We start from the raw sequence: 22,101 nt of genomic DNA on the forward strand, positions 1-22,101 counted from the left end.
ATGGTCTTCAGTTTTTAAAAACATCTTTTTGGTCTGTGTACTTCTAAAATCCAGGACATACTGCTCCTGTGCATATAAGAACTTAGACTGAGTTTCTCTAAGAGGTGCCATCCAACGTTAAGCTCAGGGGTCTTTTAAAAAGGCATTACACGCCTCCTTGCCTGGCTGAACAGCTTACTCAGAACATAATTGACCTTTTATTGATGCTTCAAGTGATTATTATGCAATCTATTCCTATAAAGAGCTGTCAAGCCCACAACCTTGCCCTCAGGAAGGCTGCTTAGCGAAGGACCGTTTAGCCCTCATTAAACCACCCACATTGTTTTTCTGTTGCATGTGAGCTGTCCTGCTCCCTCTGCAATTCACTCTCACGCCATCTCGCTGTTGCCTGTGCTTCCACCTATTGCCCACACAATGTCATGCCACCACACTTAAGAAATCAGTGGTTTCACTTTACACATTAAATTGGTGACTGTGACTTTGGGACCATTTATCTCTGCCAAGGAATGAAGCCATAGGCCTAGAACACAGTCAAAGAGATTTACCCCTATCTTCTGGAAGATGATGACAGATAATATTCACTGGGAATTTACCACATATCAGGACTTATCTCGAGTGGTCAAGTGACTAGCCCAAGGTTAATATATGGAGGAGTCAGAACTATGGAAATGAGGTTGGTACTGTTAACTTCTACTCCAGGCTTCCCTGGTGGCTCAGACAGTAAAGAATCTGCCCACAATGTGGGAGACACAAATTTGATCCCTGGGTTGGAAAGATCCCCTGGAGAAAGGAATGGCTACCCACTCCAGTATTCTTGCCTGGAGAATTCCATGGATAGAGGAGCCTGGCAGTCCATGGGGTCACAAAGAGTCAGGCACAACTGAGCAACTAACACATCCACCTGCCTTTAGGGGTTTTTTCCAATGTTGAGTGACTGGAGATCTGAGCACTGAATAAATGAAGATTCATAGATGTTAGTTGTTGTAGTGATACTTAATTTGCTGATAGGTTTTAAGAGACATTCTAATTTTGTTGGGAGAAATGGAAATGATTCTGATTCAAGAATCAAGCTGGGGGACAGCTGACTTGGAGACAGTGGCTCTGTGTCTCCAACAGCTGACTTGGAGACACTGGCTCTGTGGCACTGGGAAACTAGGAGACAGCCCTGTTGTCCCCAGGAGCTCACAGTCCAGCTGCAAGAGAGGAAAGCAGGTCTGGGTATGGGACGGGAGAAGCAGGAAACTGCTTATTCTGTTAAAAACTTTTACTGTGCTTTGGCCTGTTGAACTATATGCTTGTGGTCTTTGTTTGAAATTGAACAAAGCCAGGACCCACACCAGTTGTGTGTGCCTGGTTCATGATAGTTTTCCTAGAAGGTCAAGTGCCCAGCACCTTATTTTCCTTGTCCAGCTCCCTTACCTCTCCAAACACTGACACATCAAGGGCACATCAAGGCCTAATTTACAGTATTGTTTTGAAAGTTATATTAAGATGATGGATGTCATGCCTGACCTGATTCAACCGTGCTCAATTCCTCTCCTTTTTCTCTTCTGTTCTGCCAGAAACATTTTCTCTCCTTTTTAAGTGTTCTGTGTAATTGGACCACTCATGAGGTTCACTCATGGATTCAGTCCTGGTCAGGGAGCTAAGAGTCTGCAAGCTGTGTGGCACAGCCAAAAAAGAGAAAACTTAGATGCAACGAAACCTGGAAATACTGTTGTTTATACAGGTTGCTTGTTAAAATAAAATTCTGAGTATATTACTCTGAAATTTTTAATAGTTTTTCTGGCTCCCAAGTGAAGTGCAGAGTCAGTACCATGGTCTGGCTCCTGCCTGCCTCCTCCACTCTTCTTTCCTTAAGCTCCAGCCACACAGGATTTCTTCCTATGTGTCCTCCCAGGCCCAAGGCCTTCCTTCCAAGAGGCTATATCCTCCATCTTGACCAGTCTCACCCCAAATTGTTGCCTGCGTTGTATCTGTTCACTTTTCAGGTTTGTCAGGGAAACTGTCCCCTTCTCCCCCAGACAAGATCTTGTTAAAATGAAGATTCTGATTCTGTCAGTCCAGGGTGGAGTCTAAGGTTCTGCATTTCTACCAATCTCCCAGGTGATTCCAATGCGGTCAGTCCAACAACCACATTTTGAGTAGGAGGCTTTGGACCTCATGAAGTCCCTTGTTCCTTGAATGTGCAACTTGTGTACTGTGTTCAAAAACATGGATGATAACGAAATTCACTGGAACTTTGCCTGTCATGACAAAATAAAGATCCTTCAACAGAGGATTGATTAAATAAGTTAAGCCACACACACACACCTGTACACATACACACACACATACTTTGGAATATAAGGAAACCATTTTAAATGTCTATAGCTTATGGTTAATTTTTTATAAAGCAAATTGTAAAGCTCTCATTGAATTGACCTTCAGGGAATTATGTATGTATGTATATGTATATGGGGCCAGAGTTATATCTAGGAAGATGTTTATGAATATGGGAACTTTAGTTGTCTTTTGATGATAAGCCATTTGAGGGAAGTACAAGATTCAATCCACTGGGAATCAGATAGTTCTATAGTATATATTTAATGAAAGAAATCCACATATAAGTAGACTCACACAGTTCAAACCCATGTTGTTCAAGGGTCATCTGTATATACACACATACATATAAAATACAACTCTTCATGTGCTTTCATAGAACCCTATAATTCCTTACCATAGTACTTAACACACTGTTTCACAATTGCCTATTCATCTGTCCAGGTCCTTCACAATGATCTGTCAGGGCAATGGCTGTATCTAGTTCGCTACAGTATCCCCAGTACATTGCACAATTATTGCATGTCAACAATTACTGAATATATGGTTAATATCCATCTAAGAATGATCCCCCTTTTTCCCCCAGGATGTTGCTGTATCTGATGGATCTCCTCGAACCGTGATCACTCTGGCCATTATCTGGGAAGCTAACCCAGGAAAGACAGAGTAAGCAGAACAGGAAGAATAATGTCTTTCAAGCTGTCATTGAGCCAATGACTTAACCAACTCTGGGTCAATCTACACTAGGACTTTTGGCTATATGAGAAAATAAACACCCTTGTTGTTGCTGGTGTTTGAGTTAGAAAGCATGACCAGTGAGAAACTGAGTAAATCAAAGAATGAATGACTCTGACCACTAGCATAAGAAAGCCAGCTCCCCTAGAATGGAGTTAAAGTCTTGTCCTGGAGACTTCAAAAACTGCTTACTGTTCTTAAGACACTCAAGGTGATAAAACAAGCAAAGTCTTGATAATCTAGATGCGAGATTACAGTTTTCTTATTTCTTATTATAGTTTTCTAGATAAACTGGACTTTTAGGCAAAAACTGCACTTTGCAAGGAAAAACAATCTCACTAGGGCTTCATTTAAAACCAAAGATAAATATTCTTAGAGACATTTCAGAGTCAATACATATTTAATCCAATCTCCTAAATGTTAGCACATGTAAGCATTACTTGGAGACTTTTTTTAAAAGCTGACTCTTGGGCCTCACCTAGGGAGATTTTGATTCAGTGGGGTGTGGTGGGATTCAGGAATCTGCATTTTAGCCAGTAATCTGATGTGGATTGTCTCAGAATACATTTCAAGAAACTCTATTCTAAAGCTTCCACTTTGTATATCTAGATCCTAACCATAAGAAATGATGTTTCACATAATAATCAAGGGAGCAGATTCAAGTGATGGAAAGATCCACAAGATGGGAGCCATATCTGGACTTCTCTATTCACTAGACTAAGACACTGATCAGGCAAGTCTCTTAAGATCTCTATGTCTAAATGTCCCCATTTATTAAAAACTCAGATTAACAGTTCTCTGCATTGCCAGTCCTCAGACTGGTTATAAAGACCAGAATGATCTCAGTAGCTGTTCTGTAAAAATATAATAAAATGCTCTTTGTTAGAACTCTGGTGTTTACTGACCTCCTTAATAAGTAAAATTATTTGTGTTGTTTAGGGTCTATTCATTCACATTTTAAAAAGAGTGTTACATGGCCAAACTATAAAAGGGATTTTGCTTAATTCCCGGTTAACCTGAGTACTTGTTAACCAGAACATCCTATTCCTAAGCATTATAACTAGGTTTCCATGAAAATAATACACATTTATTAACAACAATTTGTGAGTAGACTCCTTATCAAAGAGAGCTTCCTTGATTTGGGCAAAAATTAATGGGCCCAACAACTCACAGAACTGGAGAAATCGTATATCTGATAAAGGATAATATCTAAAGTACATAGAGAACTCCTAAAACTCAACAACAACAACAAAAAACCCATTCAAAATAGGCAAAGGATTTCATAGACATTTCTCTAAAGAAGACATAGGGATAGCCAAAAAGCACATGAAAAAAACATTTAACATCATTAATCAATAGGGAAATGCAAATCAAAATCACAATGAGATACTACCTCACAAACATTAGGATGACTACTGTCAAAAAAAAAAAAAAAATAGAAAGCAACAAATATTGGGACAGCAACAGTGGAGCAATACGGCAGCTGAAAAATTAAACACACAATTACCATACGATCCAGCAATTCCACTTCTGGATACATGCCAGAAGAATTAAAAGCAAGGTTTCAGAAAGATATTTGCACATCCATGTTTATAGCAAAATTATTCACAAGAGTTAAAACATAGAAGCAACCCAAGTGTCCATGAATGGATAAACAGATAAGCAAACTGTGGTACCTTAAAAAATGGAATATTATTCAGTCTTAAAAAGGAAAATAATCAAAGTCAAAATTAATAACGAGGTATTTTGCATTCTCTTTTTTGTACTGTCTTTGAAATCCAGTTCGTGTTTTACACTGAAAATGTCTCAGTCTGGACCAGCCGCATACCAGTAGCTGGTAGCTCTTGTGTTAAGACTGTACAGGTCTAGATGATTCATTTTTGAAACCCAGTGCAAACACCCTCTCACTATTTGATTTTGATCTTTGAATGTTCAAGCCTCTATCTACATTCTTCACTCATTCATTGGTCAGCAAACACTGGGATGTCCACTGTGCACCAAGTATTATGCTAGAAAGTGGAAATACAGTCTGTGATGGTGAGAGACACCCAGAGATGGCTATGAAATAATATAAAAGAATTGTAACATAGAATGTTGTTGTTACTGAGTCTCTTAAGTCAGAATACAACTCTTTTGCAACCCCATGAACTGTAGCTCACCAGGCTCCTCTGTTCACAGGATTTCCCAGGTAAGAATACTGGAGTGGATTGCCATTTCCTCCTCCAGGAGAATCTTCCCCACCCAGGGATCAAATCCATGTCTCCTGCATTGGCAGGTGTTCTTTACCACTGAACCAACCAGGGAAGCCCCATGACACAGAATAGACGCACTCTATTTTATGGGCACCTGAAAGGGGAAGGACATGTAGTTTTAGAGGTGGCCCTGAGCTGACTTCAAGGACCTGTAATGTTAGCTACGAATAGAATGGCAAAGGGCATGCCAGAGGTGTCAGCTTGATCAAAGGCCTGAAATGAGGGATGGGGGTCCCCGGCAACCGCTAAAGAGTGCCTGTTAGGGCAAAGGTGAAAAAGGAAAGTGGAGAGGTAAGCAGAGCCAGTGAAAGGCCTAGTGAGTCATGCTAGGCTTCTGAAATTAAAAAAAAAAAAAAAAAAAAAACTACACTTCCTAAAATTTCAGAAATAATTGTCTCTCTGCAAGATCCTGTGGAATGCAAATGATACTGGATTTAAGCTTTTGCTGGTAACAGTCGTGCTCCTCTGGATTAGCTCCTCCTTCTTGGCAGGGCCATCTGCTATGCTCACCACCCTGCCCCAGTGTCTGCAACACTGCCTGGTAGAGAGGGCGCTAGAAGTTTACAGAGCCGGTTCCTTCCTTTAGTCCTTTCCTCAAGTCTTCCCCTTCCGCTCTGTCCAGCGGGAGAGGGGGAAGGGCGCCAGCCCTAGCCTGCGCTTCGAAAGTCCTCCAGAGGCAGGCGTCATCCTTCTAGGATGTTTCCTCGTCCATAAAATGGGTTCATAACTACCCGCCGCGCCGAACTGTTGCGTAACTCGAATTAGAGAAAGCGCCTGGAAAAATGAAAAGGTGCGCTTCTTGGCCTTGAGGGTAGACTGACTTGACCCGTGGACTTCAAGGCCAGGTTTCCACCCTCCCTGGCCCAGATGGGCATCCTCGGCCAAAGTGCAGGGTGATCGATCCCAGAGCGTGGGACGCCCAGAACCGACACCCTGGGAGGTAACCCTACGCGTGACTGCTTAGCGCGGCTCTCGAAGAGGCGCCACCTAAGGAGGAGGGGTGGAGGTTGCAACCGCTCCCCTCGGTGTTGGGGCTACTCCTCAGTTTCCAGGGCCTGGACATCCGAATCCCGCAGCCCGCTCCCCGAAGACCCCCGCAGACCAGAGCGCAGCAGACCCCTCCAGCACGCTGGTCCCCGACCACCCCCTCCCAGCGTGTCCGAGAGGAGAAGAGGGTGGAGCGGACAGGCTCCCGCAGCCAATAAAACCAGCGGGTTCCTGGTCCGATCCCCGGCGCGGCTCGCCATTGGTCGCCACCAGGGTCTCGGCCCACCGAACCTTTGCGACCCGAGCCAATCGCTAGACGGCGAGGGGTCCTTAGGCTCGCGGGGAGCCGGAGGCGGGCGGCTGCGAGTGCAAGCAGGCGAGGAGCCGGTGGCGGTGACAAGCGGCGCGAGCCCGCAAACCGCCTCCCGCGTGCGGCGTGCCACCGGCTCCACCATGGAGCCCGCTGTGTCGCTGGCCGTGTGCGCGCTGCTCTTCCTGCTCTGGGTTCGGGTGAAGGGGCTGGAGTTCGTTCTCATCCACCAGCGCTGGGTGTTTGTGTGCCTCTTCCTCCTACCTCTCTCGCTCATCTTCGACATCTACTACTACGTGCGCGCCTGGGTGGTGTTCAAGCTCAGCAGCGCACCGCGGCTGCACGAACAGCGCGTGCGGGACATCCAGAAACAGGTGAGCGGCGCCGGGTGGGGCGGGAGCCAGGCGCGAAGTGGTGCGCGGCGCGGAGCAAGGGCTTCCTTGAAGAGGTGGCATTTGAGCGAGATTTGAACTCAACAGAAATGTGATGGGGGCGGGGGTGCTTCCTGAGAGGGAACGGAGTAAGCAAAGGCGTTGAATAGAACATTGCTCCGACATTTATGGAGTGCCTACTGTGTGCAGAGTACGTGCGGGTTATCTGGCGAGATGTAAAGAATCGTACTTAGGTAGCTCTCACCAGGCCCAGATGGTTTCAGAGGAGGAGCCGGGCTTCAAGGAAGTGCACTTGGCGCTGGTGACTGGGAAGTAGCGGGAATGATCCGGGGAACGTGTGAGCATATAAGGGGAGGGGCTGAAGGTCCGAAAGTCAGTTTGAAGCTAGGTTGCGGGCGGGGGCTTCAGTTTGGAGTTTACTCTGTAGCTAGGAGCTTTTCACGCGCTTAGATTAGAGGACTAAAGTGACTAAAGAAGGTAACACCACACCAGGGTGGGGAGCCTCGGAGACCCTGCGCCAGGCGCTCACTCAAGAAGGCAGTGTCCTTCCCTATGTCAGCGCTCACAGAACCCGTATGCCTGCTGCAGCTCACAGCCGAGCCTTTTCCTTCTGTGCCATCGCCAGAATGGACATCAGGCATGAACATCAGGCCTGGGCAGTTTCTTGGCGCCCTCTGCCCCTCCGTATGTTCCTTTCTTACTGGCCTCGGGTTGCACAGAGCTTCTGTTTCCTGCAGCCACCCTCGCCACAGGTGTTGCAGCCTCCATGTTCTGTTTGCTGCTGGCTGAGTGCTGCCGATAAGAGCGTGAAGACGAATGCGGAGAGCCACCGATGGGAGGGATAGACCTTGGACCCCGTGGGAGCAGGCAGCATCTGGAAGCCCTTTACTCAGGCTGCCATGGATTGTGCTAGTCACAGTCACAGCTCCAGAGCCCTCCCGACTTTCGGTCCTGTTTCCTAGTTCTTTCTATGTGCTCAGATTCTCAATTTCCCTGCTTATCTTCCCTATCAGAGTGTGAGCTCCTTGAAGGCAGACTGCTGACTCCTCTCTGTCCAATGAGTCCTGGCCCAAAGCAGCGCAGTGAGCACTTCTGAACCTAAGCTAAACCAAAGGGCTTCCTCAGTGGCTCAGTGGTAGAAAATCTTCCTGCAATGCAGAATCCCTGGGTCAGGAAGGTCCCCTGGAGAAGGAAATGGCAACCCACTCCAGTATTTTTTTCCTAGGGAATCCCATGGACAGAGGAGCCTGGCAGGCTACAACAGTCAGTCCCTGGAGTCACAGAGTTGGACACGACTGAGCGACTAAACAGCAACATTAGGGACAGGAAGACAAGGGGTCTTGCCAGACCAACTCACTGCTGTGGCCCTACCCTGTGCCACACTCTGTGCCACTGATGTTCATTATTTTTCATCCTCACCGCATTGCTGATAGGTCTTTGTGGGGGTTTTTTGCATTTATTAGTTTTTTGGTGGCACTTCTTCCTGGACTATAAGTTTTTGTTTCTTCAGTTTCTTCTGGGGTATCCTCTTCTTTCATGCAACATCCTCTTCTGGTTGAAGAACGATCTGCTCTTTATCAGTAAGGATCATCCCAGTATGGCAGAGAGAGTTCATGTACAGGTTGATCCGACCAAGAGCTCTGTAAGTCCTGAGCTGCGTCTTGAGGCTCAATGACCAGAAAAGCTACATCTAAGCCCTTAAATTCACCATTACTCTCTGCACTTTTGAGCATGTGCAGTAAGGATTCAGCACTCTTTTTTGGGCCACCAATCCTGCATCCAGCCCCACTGTTTGGCCTGGGCCCACCTACAAGCTCCACCATTGTAACGGCAGAATGGCACACATTGCTTCTGTAGAGTGACATCCTTGGTGGCTTTTCGGATATGTATACTCTTAATGGCCTGGGCAGTTTCACGGGTGTTCTTAAAGTGAACACGAAGGTTCAAGCCTCTTGAGCTGCATAATTTTGTGGAGTTTTCTGGGTCAAGTAAATAGTAAACCATTTTCAGAGGTCACCTCTGGCCACTTACCAGAAAAGGACCACCCTGGGAGATCTTGCACCTGTTCTACAGATGTGCCTAAGATGGTATAGCTAGTAAATGGGTCTGGAAGCCAGGTCAGCGCAATCTCTGAACCTGAACTCTGGCGTTGCTTCTTTCCCAATCCTTTCCATTCTACCCTGGAGGTCTGGTTCTGTTGCCTCACTCCTGGAAAGTGGTGATAGCTACCTGACCAGTTGCCCATTTCCTGGGCCCTGCCCACCTTTCTCTGGCTTGCCCTGCCATAAGGGCATGGTGCCACAGGATTACCTCCCTGCCCAAAATCTTGGTTGGCTCCCATCAGAATCCATCCCAACCAGTGTTTCCAGCTTGGAACAACAGGAGTTCCAGTCCCGTCCTCCACCCCCAGTTCCCATTCCTGGCTGCATGCAGCTCTCCCAATGCATCCTGCCCACCTCCAGGTTTGTATTAAGTCCTGGAACTGCAGAGTTGGGCAGGGGCAAAGTCTGCTTGGTCACACACCCTACTCATAGGAATCCCTTCCTCAGTTACACCCCTCTGTGCAAAACCTCTGCTTCACATGGGACTCTGGCCTCTCTGATCGCAGAACAGTTCTTCCCCATGTTGAGCTTCCCCATGTTGCCTGATGAGTTTCAGTGCAGCCTATTCTAGGACTCTCGATTGCAAGTGACAGAAACTCAGCTCCAACTGGCTTGAGCAAAAGGGGACTTTATTGACCCAGGTCTTGAAAAGTCCCGAAGTAGGACTTGCCGGGGAATCCAATGGTTAAGCCTCTGCTCTTACTCTGAGTTTTTAATGCAGGAGGCACGAGTTCGACCCCTGGTCTGGGAACTAAGATTCCCACCTGCCACAGGGTCTGGCCAAAAAAAGAGAGAAAAGTCCAGGAAAAAAAGCGGCTCAGACCTCACTGGATCCAGCATCAGTCTCTGTCTTTCCACCCAGCTGTCATTCTTGGCTCTGCTTTGTTCTGAGTTGACTTCATTCTCAGGGAGGCTGTCTCCCTGCAGGGGCCCCAGCAGTGTCTGGCTTATATCCAGCCAGCCTAGCAACTCCTGTAAAGTGAGAGGCCCTCTTCTGGAATTGGTCTTCATTGGCTTAACTTGGATCATAGGCCTGTCCCTGAACTGGTCACTGTGGCCAGGGGAATGGAGTCAGACCTCAGTCACATGCCCATCTCTGGGGGCAATCAGCATCACCCGGACCAAAGAAAGATGGGACTGTTAGAAGCAGATGAAGAGGACATGGATGGTCGCAGGTCACAGCAGCAGATGTCCACCTCCCTGCCATTTTCCATCAGCAAGAAGGGTTTGCTTCCTCCCATGTTCCTCCTGAGCCGTTTGTTCTGTGTGTTTTGTGCTCGGGTCTCTTATAGCAGAGCTTTAGCAGAAGTTCTTCCTTCCATGTCTGATGGTGAATCTGGCCGCCTTTGCTGGTCTCCTCCTGCTCAGAGTGATACATGAGTTAATATGCACAGATGCTTAGAACAGGGCTTGGCACATAATCAGCTTCAGTAAGTGTTAGCTGTTACTCTGTTGCCAATTAATATAAGCCCGTTTATCCTTCCAGGCCTGAAGTTGGGTAGTCCTGAGTTTGTGATGGACAGGGAGGCCTGGCGTGCTGCAATTCATGGGGTCGCAAAGAGTCGGATATGACTGAGCGACTGATCTGATCTGATCTGATGGTGAATCTGGGCTTTGCCCTTCAGCAGTTGCATAATGTTGGGCAAGTTATTTTGCCTCTCATTTTCTTCATCTGCAAAAGGAGGCAGATCATCCCAAACACCTGGGTTGTTGTGAGAATTAAATGAAACAAGACACAACAGGTGCCTGGCGCAGGGGGTGCAGCTAGTAGATACTGGGTTGAACAAAAAATTTGCTGGGTACGTGAAAGCCTGAACGAACTTTGCAGCCAACCCAATAATTACCATTTGTGTGCTGCTGCTGCTGCTAAGTCACTTCAGTTGTGTCCGACTCTGTGCGACCCCGTAGACGGCAGCCCACTAGGCTCCTCTGTCCCTGTGTGGTTGTTATTATTTCCAATATAACACCTGCCCTGAACTTTGCAGTTAGAATAAATGTTTTCAAAGCACTTTGATCCTGCTTTCCAGCTCTTTCTTCATTTTGCTTTGTGGTGTAGCAACACTTTGACTTTTCTGTCGGCCTCACTAGCCAAGGAGAGTCCAGAGGGTAAGGCCAGTGGGCCTTTCATCATCCCACTCCCCCAGGTGTCTGGAAGGATTCAGGCCTCTGTAAATGGTTGCTGACAAGTGAAGGCACTGTTCCCCGCCCCTTCTGCTGAAGGCAGGGCTATAAGCTGCCAGAGGATCCCTGCGGGTGCCAGCTCAGCCTCTGCTCATGTCTGCAGGTTCGGGAATGGAAGGAGCAGGGCAGCAAGACCTTCATGTGCACGGGGCGGCCTGGCTGGCTCACTGTTTCACTGCGGGTTGGGAAGTACAAGAAGACACACAAAAACATCATGATCAACCTGATGGACATTCTGGAGGTGGACACCAAGAAACAGGTGAGAGAAGTGGCATGGTTCTCTGGCTCTGGGAGTGGGTGGGGCACTGCCCCTGGTGCAGATGACTCACAGGGAGATAATTTTAACCAAAGGCATCCCAGAGTGAACAGGACCAAGGCCCTCGGTCATCATAGAAGGCTCTGCCCACCATTGTCATCCTGCAGAGCCTCACAGCTTTGGAAGAGATTGGTCACAGCTTTGGAAGAGATTGGTCATAGCCCCATCTCACAGGCGGGCAGACTGAGAGCTCAGGGTGATTCTTTGTTTATCTGCCACTCCACAGAAGACAGGGATGGGGAAATCATGGGCAAGAATGAACCTGTTTACCTCTTCCCAGTAAGGAAGTGTGCTGGTGAAAATGGGACTGTGGAGGTAGCTCAGAGGATAGGCCTCATTCCAAGCTTTCTGGGGACCCACTTGTTAATAGCCCTAAATGTGTGCATCCTCTTTGGTCTATCTAGTATTTCTACTACTTGAAACCGGGCTCTCAGAAAAGGGAAATAAAGACAACAGAGAAAGAGAGGGATATTATATTACAACTTTATTTTTAATCAAAGACAATATGATATTCAATAGTAGGGAGTTGTTATATATGGTATATATATGATAGACATGATAGCATTTTGTTGTGACGCCTTATCCAAGTTACTTAATTTCCCTGTGCCTTTTCCTCCCCCTTAACAGCTTTATTGGCATATACTTGACATATAATAAACTGTACATAGAGTTTTTATACATAGAACATGTACCATGTACCCTCTCTTCTTTTGTATGGCTTCTTTCACTCAGCATAATTATTCTGAGATTCATCCATGTATTAGAAGTACACTGTTTTATTGCTGTGTGGTATTCCAATCACAGCTTGTTTATCCTTTCACTTATTGATGGACATTTGGGTTGTTTCCAGTTTGGGTCTATTACAAGTAAAAGGGTGAGGAACATTTGGATATAGTCCAAACTGTTGTGTGGACATTTGCCCTTTTTTGAGGTAAATACCCGGCAGTGGAGCCCCTGGGTCATATGGTAGGTGTATGTTTAACTTTCGAAGAAACTGCCAAATTATTTTCTAAAGTAGTTGTAACATGTACATCTCCACAAGTGTTCTAGTTGCTCCATATCATTGTAAACTTGGTATAGTTAATTTTAGCCATTCAATTGTTGTAGGTATCTCAGTGTGATTTTTAACTGTTAATGACTAATGAATGATGTTGGGCATCTCTTCATGTGCATATTTGCTGTTTTTATGCCTGTGGTGAAGTACTTGTTCAAGTCTTTTGCTAAAAATTTTTAATTGGGTTGTTTGTTTTCTCGCTGTGTATTCTAGAAACAAGACCTTCATCAGATATGCGGTTTGCATATATTTTCCCCTGGTGTTTTTGGCTTGTCTTTTGAAAACCAGAAGTTGTTTTAATTTTGATGAAGTCCAGTTTAGTAATTTCTTTTATAGATTGTGCTTTTAATGTTTTATTTAAAAAATCTTGCCCTACGCCATGTCTTAAAGGTTTTCTCTTCTGTTTTCTTCCAGAAGTATTATACTTTTAGGGTTTACACTTAGAACTATGATTCATTTTGAGTTTGCATTTGATATGAGATATGGGTCCAGAATTTTTTTTTGCATGTGGATTTCCAATTGTTCCAGCTTCTTTTGTTGAAACGACAATCCCTTCTCCGCTAAATTGCATTTGCACCTTTGCTGAAATCACTTGTCCGTATTTTCAGGTCTTTTTCTGGACTCTGCCGTTCTGTTGATCTGTTTGCCTGTCTGTATGCCAAGAACACATTGTCTTGAATACTATAGCTTTATATTAGTAAGTCCAAAATAATGAGTTGGGAATTTTTCCTTCCTTTTCACTTTTCCGGAGGAGTTTGTATAGAATTGGTTTTGTGTATTTAAAAGTCAGTGGAATTAACCAGGGAAGCCCTCTGAACCTGGAGTTCTCTTTGCAAGCAAGTTTTTAACTACAAATTAAGTTTTTTAAAAATAAATATAGGGCTCTTCAATTTATTTGTTTCTTCTTGGTGAGCTTTGGCAGTTTGTGTCTCTGAAGGCATTTGTCCATTTCATTGAGTTGTATAGTTGATTGACGTAAGGTTATTCGTAATATCCCCCTACTGCCTTGTGGACATGTATAGAATCTGTGGTGATGTCGTGTCTTTCATTTCTGATACTGATCATTTGTGTCTGCTCCCTTTTCTTCCTTAGCAATCTGACTAGAAGTTAATCAATTTTACTGATCTTCTCAAAGAACCAGCTTTTGGTTTCATTGATTTTTCTCTCTCTCTTTTTTTTTGGTTTTCTATTTCATTGACTTCCACTTTGATCTTTGCTAATTTCTTATGCTGACTTTGGATTTAATTTTACTCTTCTTTGTCTAGTTTTTTAAGGTAACAGCTGAGGTCATTGACTTAGACATTTCTTTATTTCTATTATGGATGTTTAGTGCTATAAATTTCCCCCTAAGCACTGTTTTAGAGCTGTCCCCAAATCGGATATCTTACCTTTTCATTTTCATTCAATTCAAATTACTTTCTAGTTTCATTTTTGATATCTGCTTTGACCCAGAGGTTTTTTAGAAGCATGTTATTTAGTCTCTAAATACTTAGGAATTTTCCAGAGATCTTACTATTACTGATTTCTAATTTAATACAGTTGTCAGAAAACATACTTTATATGATTAAAATGCTTTTTGGCTTACTGAGACTTACTGTATGGGCTAGAATACAGTCTACTTGATAAATGTTCCTTGTACCTTTTTTTTGTTTTTGAACCTTTTTTTTTTTTTCATTTTTGAATGTATATTCTGTTTGGGGATGATGTGTACTATAAGTCTCAATTAGGTCAAGTTGGTTGATAGTGTTGTCCAAGTTTTCTATATCCTTATGAAATTTTCTCTCTACTTATTCTATCAGTTATTGAAAGGGCAATATTGCAATCTCTGTGATTATAGATTTGTTTTTATCTCTTGCTCTTCTTACAGCTTTGCTTATATAATTTGAAGCTCTGTTATTAGGTATACAAATGCTTGGGATTTTTATTTCCTCTTGATTAATTGATCCCTTTATCATTGTGAATTACCTTTTTTAAAAAATTTCTTTTATCTAAGACCAGTTGTTTACAGTGTCGTGTTAATTTCTGCTGTACAGCAAAGTGACCCAACTATATGTATATATTCTTTTTCATATTCTTTTTCATTGTGATTTATTACGGGATACTGAGTATAGTTCCCTGTGCTATACAGTAGGACCTTGTTGTTTATCCTTTCTAAATATAATAGTTTGCATCTACTAATTCCAAACTCTCAATCCATCCATCTGCCCTGCCACTCGGTTTGGCAACCACAAGTCTGTCCTCTCTGTCTGTGAGTGTTTTTGTTTCATAGATAAGTATATATGTGTCATTTTTAAATGTAAAGTATAATTGATTTCCAATGTGTTAATTTCTGCTGTACAACAAAATGATTCAGTTGTGTGTGTCTCTGTGAAAGTGAAGTCACTTAGTCGTGTCCGATTCTTTGCGACCCCATGGACTGTAGCCTACCAGGCTCCTCCGTCCACGGAATTTTCCAGGCAAGAGTACTGGAGTGGGTTGCCATTTCCTTCTCCAGGGGATCTTCCTGACCCAGGGATCGAACCCAGGTCTCCCGCATTATAGGCAGACGCTTTACCATCTGAGCCACCAGGGAAGTCAAGCTGTGTGTCTCTATATAAATATATATGTATTCTTTTTCATATTCCTTTCCATTATGGTTTATCACAGGATATTGAATGTAGTCCCCTGTGCTGTACCATAGGACCTTATTTATCTGTTCTGTGTATAATAGTTTGCATATGCTAATCCCAAGCTCCCAATCCTTCCCTCCCCTGTCGCAACCACAAGTCTGTTCTCTGTGTCTGTGGGTCTGTTTTCTGTTTCATAGATATGTTTATTTGTGTCATAATTTAGATTCCACATATAAGTGATATCATATGGTATTTTTCTGACTCCCTTCACTTAATATGATAATCTCTATGTCCATCTATTGGAGAAGGAAATGGCAACCCACTCCAGTGTTCTTGCCTAGAGAATCCCAGGGACGGGGGAGCCTCGTGGGTTGCTGTCTATGGGGTCGCACAGAGTCGGACACGACTGAAGTGACTTAGCAGAGCAGCAGCAGCGTGTCCATCTATATTGCTACAAATGGAATTATTTCACTCTTTTTTATGGCTGAGTAGTATTCCATGGCAATGGCACCCCACTCCAGTACTCTTGCCTGGAAAACCCCATGGATGGAGGAGCCTGGTGGGCTTCAGTCCATGGGGTCGCTAAGAGTCAGACACGACTGAGCGACTTCACTTTCACTTTTCACTTTCATGCGTTGGAGAAGGAAATGGCAACCCACTCCAGTGTTCTTGCTTGGAGAGTCCCAGGGACGGGGGAGCCTGGTGGGCTGCCATCTATGGGGTCGCACAGAGTCAGACACGACTGAAGCGACTTAGCAGCAGCAGCAGCAGTATTCCATGGTATGTATATACCACATCTTCTTTATCCTTTCACCTGTCAATGGACATTTAAATTGTTTCTGTGTTTTGACTATTGTAAACAGTGCTGCTGTAAACATATGGCCGTGTTTTATTCCTAGGTCATATTCTTTGTTCAGAAATCTACTTTGTCTAAGTGGCAGCATGGTGTATTTTTTTTCCATCATTTTCCTTTTAATCTATTTGTATCTTTATATTTAAAGAGTTTCTTGTAGATAGCACATAATTAAGTCTTGCTTTTTATCTAACATGAGAATTTCTGCCTTTTAATTCAGATTTAAGGCTACTTACATTTAATGTTATTATTGATAAGAGTTAGTTTAAATTTGTTGCCTTGCCCTTTGTTTTCTGTTTGTGTCATTTGTTCTGTGTTCTCTTTTTCTGTCTGTTTTTTTGGATGAGTGAATCATTTTTATGATTGATTTAGCTCTTGTTGACTTAAAGCTGTAAGTCTTTGCTTTGTTGTTTTAGCAGTTGTGTTAGGATTTATGGCGTATACTTTCCTTGTCACTATCTACTTCAAGTGATGGTATCCCATTTGATGTGTACTGCAATAACCTTAATATGCTTCCATTTCTCTCCTCCCTCCTTTGGGCTATTATTGTCATCCTTTTATGTGTGTTATAAGCCCCACACTACATTATTATTGTTACTAGTAGTTATCTTTTAAAGACATTTAAATAAGAAAAATCTTATATAGTTACCTGTATAGTTACCATTTCTTCATTTTGAAGATTTATGTTTCCATCTTTTTCATTTTCCTTCGGCCTGAAGAACCTCCTTTGACACTTAAAAAAAAAAAAATCTTTAGTTACTTAATTTCTGGCTGCACTGAGTCTTCATTGCTTTGTATGGGGTTTTTCTAGTTGCGGTGAGCGGGGGTTACTCTCCATTGCAATGTGTGGGTTTCTCATTGTGGTGGCTTCTCTTACTGTGACACACGGGCTCTAGAGCACAGGCTTCAGTAGTTGTGGCTCATGGACTCAGTTGCTGTGTGGCAGGTAGAATCTTCCCAGACAAGGGGTCGGACCCGTGTCTCCCTCAGTGGTAGGCAGATTCCTAGCCACCGGACCACTAGGGAGCTGCCATCTTAGTCGTTTTTAAGCATGTCATTCAGTGCTATTAAATCCATGCGACTGTCATTCCGTCACTACCACCATCCGTTGCCATAACTCTTTTCCTCTTGTAAAACTGAAATTCTATACCCGTGAAACAGTAACTCCCTAATCTTCCCTCTCCCTAGACCCTGGCAACCACTTCCTACTATCTGTCTCTATAATTTTGACCACTCCAAGTACCTCGTGTAAGTGGATCATACAGTATTTGTCCTTTTATAACTAGCTTATTTTCCTTAGCAAAATGTCTTTGAGGTTTATTCATGTTATAGCATATTGCAGAATTTTCTTCCTTTTTTAAGGTTGGATAATATCCCATTGTATATTGTACTTCATTTTGCTTATGCATTCATTCATCCATGGACACTTGGGTTGCTTCTATGTTTTAGCTATTGTGAATAATGCTGCTATGCGCATGGGTGTAGAAATATCATTTCAAGACCCTACTTTCAATTATTTTGGGTATATACCCAGAAGTGGAATTGCTATCTCACTTGGCAGTTCTATTTAATTTTTTAAGGAATGGCTGTACTGTTTTCCATAGTGATTGCACCATTTAACATCCCTACCAAGAGTGCACAAGGGTTTTAATTTTTCTAAATCCTTACCAGCACTTGTAATTTTCTGTTTTTGTTTTGTGTTTAATAATAGCCATCCTAAGGGCTATGAGGTTGCCTTCATTTCTGAAAGATATCTTCAGTGGGTATGGAATTCCAGGTTGACGGGTCTTTTTCCTTCAGTACTTTGAAGATGCTCCAGCATCTTCTTACTTGCATTATTTCTAATAAGAAATCTCTCATGCTTTGTATGTAACATACCTTTTTCCTTTGACTGCTTTTAAGATTTTCTCTTTGTAACTAGTTTTAAGCAATTATTATGATGTGTCATGGTATAGTTTTCTTCATAATTCTTGTGCTTGGGAGCCATATAATTTTTCATCGTATTTTAAAATTCAAGGGTCATTATTTCTTTAAGTAGTTTTTCTTTCTCTTCCTCTCTCCTTGTGGACTGCTATTACACATAAGTTGGGCCAGTTGAAGTTGTTTCATAGCTCAGCTCACTGATACGCTGTTCATAAAAGTCCCCCCCCCCCCGCCCACCGCACTGTATATTTCATTTTGGACAGTTTCTATTGCTGTGTATTAGAATGCACAGTGTCTTCTTCTGCTGTGTCTAATTTGCCATCAATCCTAACCAGTGTATTTTTCATCTCCAACACTGTGGTTTTCATTTCTAGAAGTTTGATTTGGATCTTTTTACTGCCTTTTAAATATCTCTGCTTAACTTTTTGAACATAAGGATTATTAGTAATAATTATTTTAATGCTCTTATTTGCTGATTCTAATATCTATCAGTTTGGGGTCTGTTTTATCAAGACAGATTGATTATTCCCCTCAGGATGGGTTGAATTTTCCTGCCTCTCTGCATGCCTAGTGAACTTTGATTGGATTCTAGACATCATGGATTTTACCTTGTCAGGTGCTGAATATTTCTGTACCCCTGTAAATCTTCCTGAGCTTTGTTCTGAGATATAGCTGAGTTACTGGGAAAGAGTTTGACCTAGTTGGGTATTGAGTGTTCAGGTGGGGTTGAAGTGGCATGTAATCTAGGGGCAATTATTCCCTGCTGCTGAGGCAAGACCCTTAGAAGTACTCTACCCATTGCCCTAAGAGTCATAAAGTTTTCCAGTCTGGATTGTGGGAATGAATAGTATTTCCTGCCCTGTGTGAGCCCCTGGCTCTGTCACCTTCCAGGCTCTTCCCCTGACCTCAGCCTTGGGTAATTTCCTCCTGTGTACCCATCAGTTCCCAGCTGAATATTCCGTGGGCACTTTGGCAGTACTTCAGAGTTTTCTCTCTGCAGCTCTCTCTTCCCCAGTACTCTGTCCTGCAGACTCTGCTCATCTTTGTCTTACTGGGCCCTCAACTCAGAGTCCACAGGACTCCCCTTCCTGTACTGCCTAATTCCAGGTGGCTAGCTGGGGCAGCCACAGAACTCACCCTGTTTATTTTCTGTCTCTTTGAGATCATTAACTTCATTGTCTGATGTTCACTATGTTGAAAATTCCTGTTTCATTTATTTTGTCCTTTTTTTCCTAGGCAGTACGGTTAAACTAGTTCTTTTTGCTCCATCTTGACGGGAAGCAGAAGACCACTTGATGACACATTCATGTGTCTGGTTTTTTTTTAGTGTAAAAGTTTGTTTTTATGGTGACACAGGCAAAATTATTCAAGTCAACAAATTTTTAAGGAATTTCACATGGTCTGGTTTTTTCTACTGCCAATCATCTTGGTTCCTCCAATGTCTGAGTCATAATCTTCAAGATACCCCTTTCAAAAATAATTTTTGCTCAACCCACAGTTTTCATGTCAGTCGGTCCACAATTCTTTTAGTTGGGCTTCTTTGATCTCCAGGGGAATATGGACACACTTCAGAATTCCCCTACTGCAATCTTTGTGATCCACTTTCCTCAAGCAGCTTGACTTCCCTGGTGGTTCAGATGGTAAAGTGTCTATAATGCGGGAGACCTGGGTTTGATCCCTGGTTCAGGAAGATACCCTGGAGAAGGAAATAGCACCCCACTCCAGTACTCTTGCCTGGAAAATCCCATGGACGGAGGAGCCTGGTAAGCTACAGTCCATGGGGTTGCAAAGAGTTGGACACGACTGAGTGACTTCACTTTCACTTTTCACTTTCCTCAAGCAGCTTACTTTAAGACCATGTTTAGGGTCAGAAAAGATGGATCTGCCTCGAAGGTTATATTAAACTGAACAGTGTAAAAAATTACAGGAATACTGTATCAGTGGAAATACCAGGTCTAACATGAACAGAGCCAAGTAAACAAATCAGTGATGCCAGATACTGAATTAATATTGTACTGTCCTTTGAACAAAAATCGTGTTTTCCAGGAGCATTTAATGACAAGGAATGATGTCACAGTATAGAATTTTTTTATAAAAAGACAAAAATGTCCATGTTAGAAGTGTGTTTGTGTGTGTGTTGTATTAAAACAAAAAATAGCAATATAGATATGCATGGAAAAATATTGAAAGGAGATATAGTCAGTATTAAAATTGATACTTGAAAGAACTAGGATTAATGATTTTTATCTTCTTTGTGTATGCTGTTTCTTCCAAATAAATGAGTATTTCTTCTAGAAGAAAAATAAACTATTAAGTATAAAGATTAAATTATAAATAAATATAGAAGTATAAAAATTAAACCCTAGCAAACCCAGTGCCAGAGGCCCCATTCAATGAAGTTAGAGGTTGTGGAATGCTCTAGAAAGAGGCTGTAAGAGGCCATCCAGGAATCCCCATGGTGATTGTTTGGGAAGGTCTGGGACAACACCTTCTGCAGGCAGAATCCCTCATTCAGCCTGACAGCTTCCTTGTGACCCAGGGTCTCTTTTCTGTGTCAATAGATTGTCCGAGTGGAGCCCTTGGTGACCATGGGTCAGGTGACTGCCCTGCTGACCTCCATTGGCTGGACTCTGCCTGTGTTGCCCGAGCTGGATGACCTCACAGTGGGTAAGCCCTCAGACAGTCCTAGCATCAGAGCCAAGGGACCTCGGCCCACCTTTCATACCATCTGTGATGGAAGTCACCCTGTCTCAGCTTGCCCAGCTCCAAAGTCCAGGTGCACACTGCCTGCCAGTATGTGTCTGAACCCCAAGTGTTATCAGACAGCACGTTTCAATCTCTGGTTCAAACCTGCTTCCCTGTAACATGCACCCATTGCTCCAGGTCTGCCCCGTGGAACACACAGAGCAAGTCTAGTCTCTCCTTCCATAGGATTCCAAGTCCCAGAGTCTTTTCTTCTCCAAGGAAACCCCTTCAGGTCCTTTAGCTGTTTGCAAGTCTTTCCCCCACCCAACCAACCCCCCTTCCGTCAAGGTTCCTGTTGAAATGAATGTGCCTTAAGTTGGGTCTGGCCAGAGGTGGTGGTGTGTCTCCCACCCATCCCCCACCTCTAAACAAGCCCTCACGCTCACATCTCAGTCCTTCCTCCTCTCTCCTGCTCTCCACATCTGCAGAGATGGGACATCTCTCCTAAGATATGCCAGCCCTAAGGTGCCTCTCTCATGCTGTGAGCGTCCCGGGCTCTAGCGAGGTGTCTTTTCCTAGCTCTCCCCCAACCCCTTCCAGCTCTGCCTAGCTAACACACGTGTCTCTGCAGGAGGACTGATCATGGGCACAGGCATCGAGTCTTCGTCCCATAGGTATGGCTTGTTCCAGCACATCTGCACCGCCTATGAGCTGGTCTTGGCTGATGGCAGCTTTGTGCGATGTACACCGGTGAGTTCAGAGGTGGGAGATGTCCCCACCAGCCTGCCCTGGGCATTAAGGACCCCTGGGAGGTATCTCCCCCGGGGGTGCTTCGTTTAAAGTACACCTGTCCAGTCTAGGTCTGTATTCGTGATAATAACAGTTTCCTATAGCCCCTGAGGTGTGTTCAGATACTGTTATAAATGCTTCATGTATATTGAAGCATTTAGTTGTTAAGCCATCTTATGAGATGGGTACTGTTATTAGCCAGGCTTCTCTGGTGGCTCAGTGGTAAAGAATCCTCCTGCCAATGCAGGAGACACAGGTTCTGTTCCTAGGTTGGGAAGATACCCTGGAGAAGGAAATGGCAACCTACTCCAGTACTCTTGCCTGGGAAATCCCATGAACAGAAGAGCCTGGTGGGCTATAGTCTATGGGGTTGCAAAAGAGTCAGACACAACTTAGTGACTAAACAACACCAACAACTTTTATTAGCCACATTCTACACATAGGAAACCAAAGCACAGAGAGGTTAATAAACTTTTCCCAGATCACATATCTAGTAAATCCCACACGGCTGGGATTCAAACCCTGCTTATTGGACTCCCGTGTCAATGCCCTTAGCCATCCAGGTCACCGTACTGTCTTGAAGTCAGGCCC

The 22,101-nt window shown here is 43.8% G+C and overlaps 1 protein-coding gene and 1 non-coding gene across 2 annotated transcripts in view; one reads left to right on the plus strand and one right to left on the minus strand.

The window, feature by feature from the left end:
• The first annotated feature begins 6,615 nt into the window (after positions 1-6,615).
• DHCR24 (24-dehydrocholesterol reductase) overlaps positions 6,616-22,101 on the plus strand; it is a 34,257-nt gene continuing 18,771 nt past the window's right edge. The window contains exons 1-4 of the mRNA XM_027537141.1: positions 6,616-6,980; positions 11,385-11,540; positions 20,598-20,703; positions 21,353-21,471. Of these exons, the coding sequence (XP_027392942.1) occupies positions 6,750-6,980; positions 11,385-11,540; positions 20,598-20,703; positions 21,353-21,471 (612 nt within the window). The 5' untranslated portion in view covers positions 6,616-6,749. The remainder of the gene's footprint in view (positions 6,981-11,384; positions 11,541-20,597; positions 20,704-21,352; positions 21,472-22,101) is intronic.
• Positions 19,967-20,117, minus strand: LOC113890608. Its single transcript, XR_003510566.1, has one exon. It is a non-coding gene; the product is annotated as a small nucleolar RNA SNORA8 (small nucleolar RNA).

The sequence above is a fragment of the Bos indicus x Bos taurus genome, chromosome 3 (assembly GCF_003369695.1).
Source record: "Bos indicus x Bos taurus breed Angus x Brahman F1 hybrid chromosome 3, Bos_hybrid_MaternalHap_v2.0, whole genome shotgun sequence".
Classification (NCBI taxonomy): domain Eukaryota; kingdom Metazoa; phylum Chordata; class Mammalia; order Artiodactyla; family Bovidae; genus Bos; species Bos indicus x Bos taurus.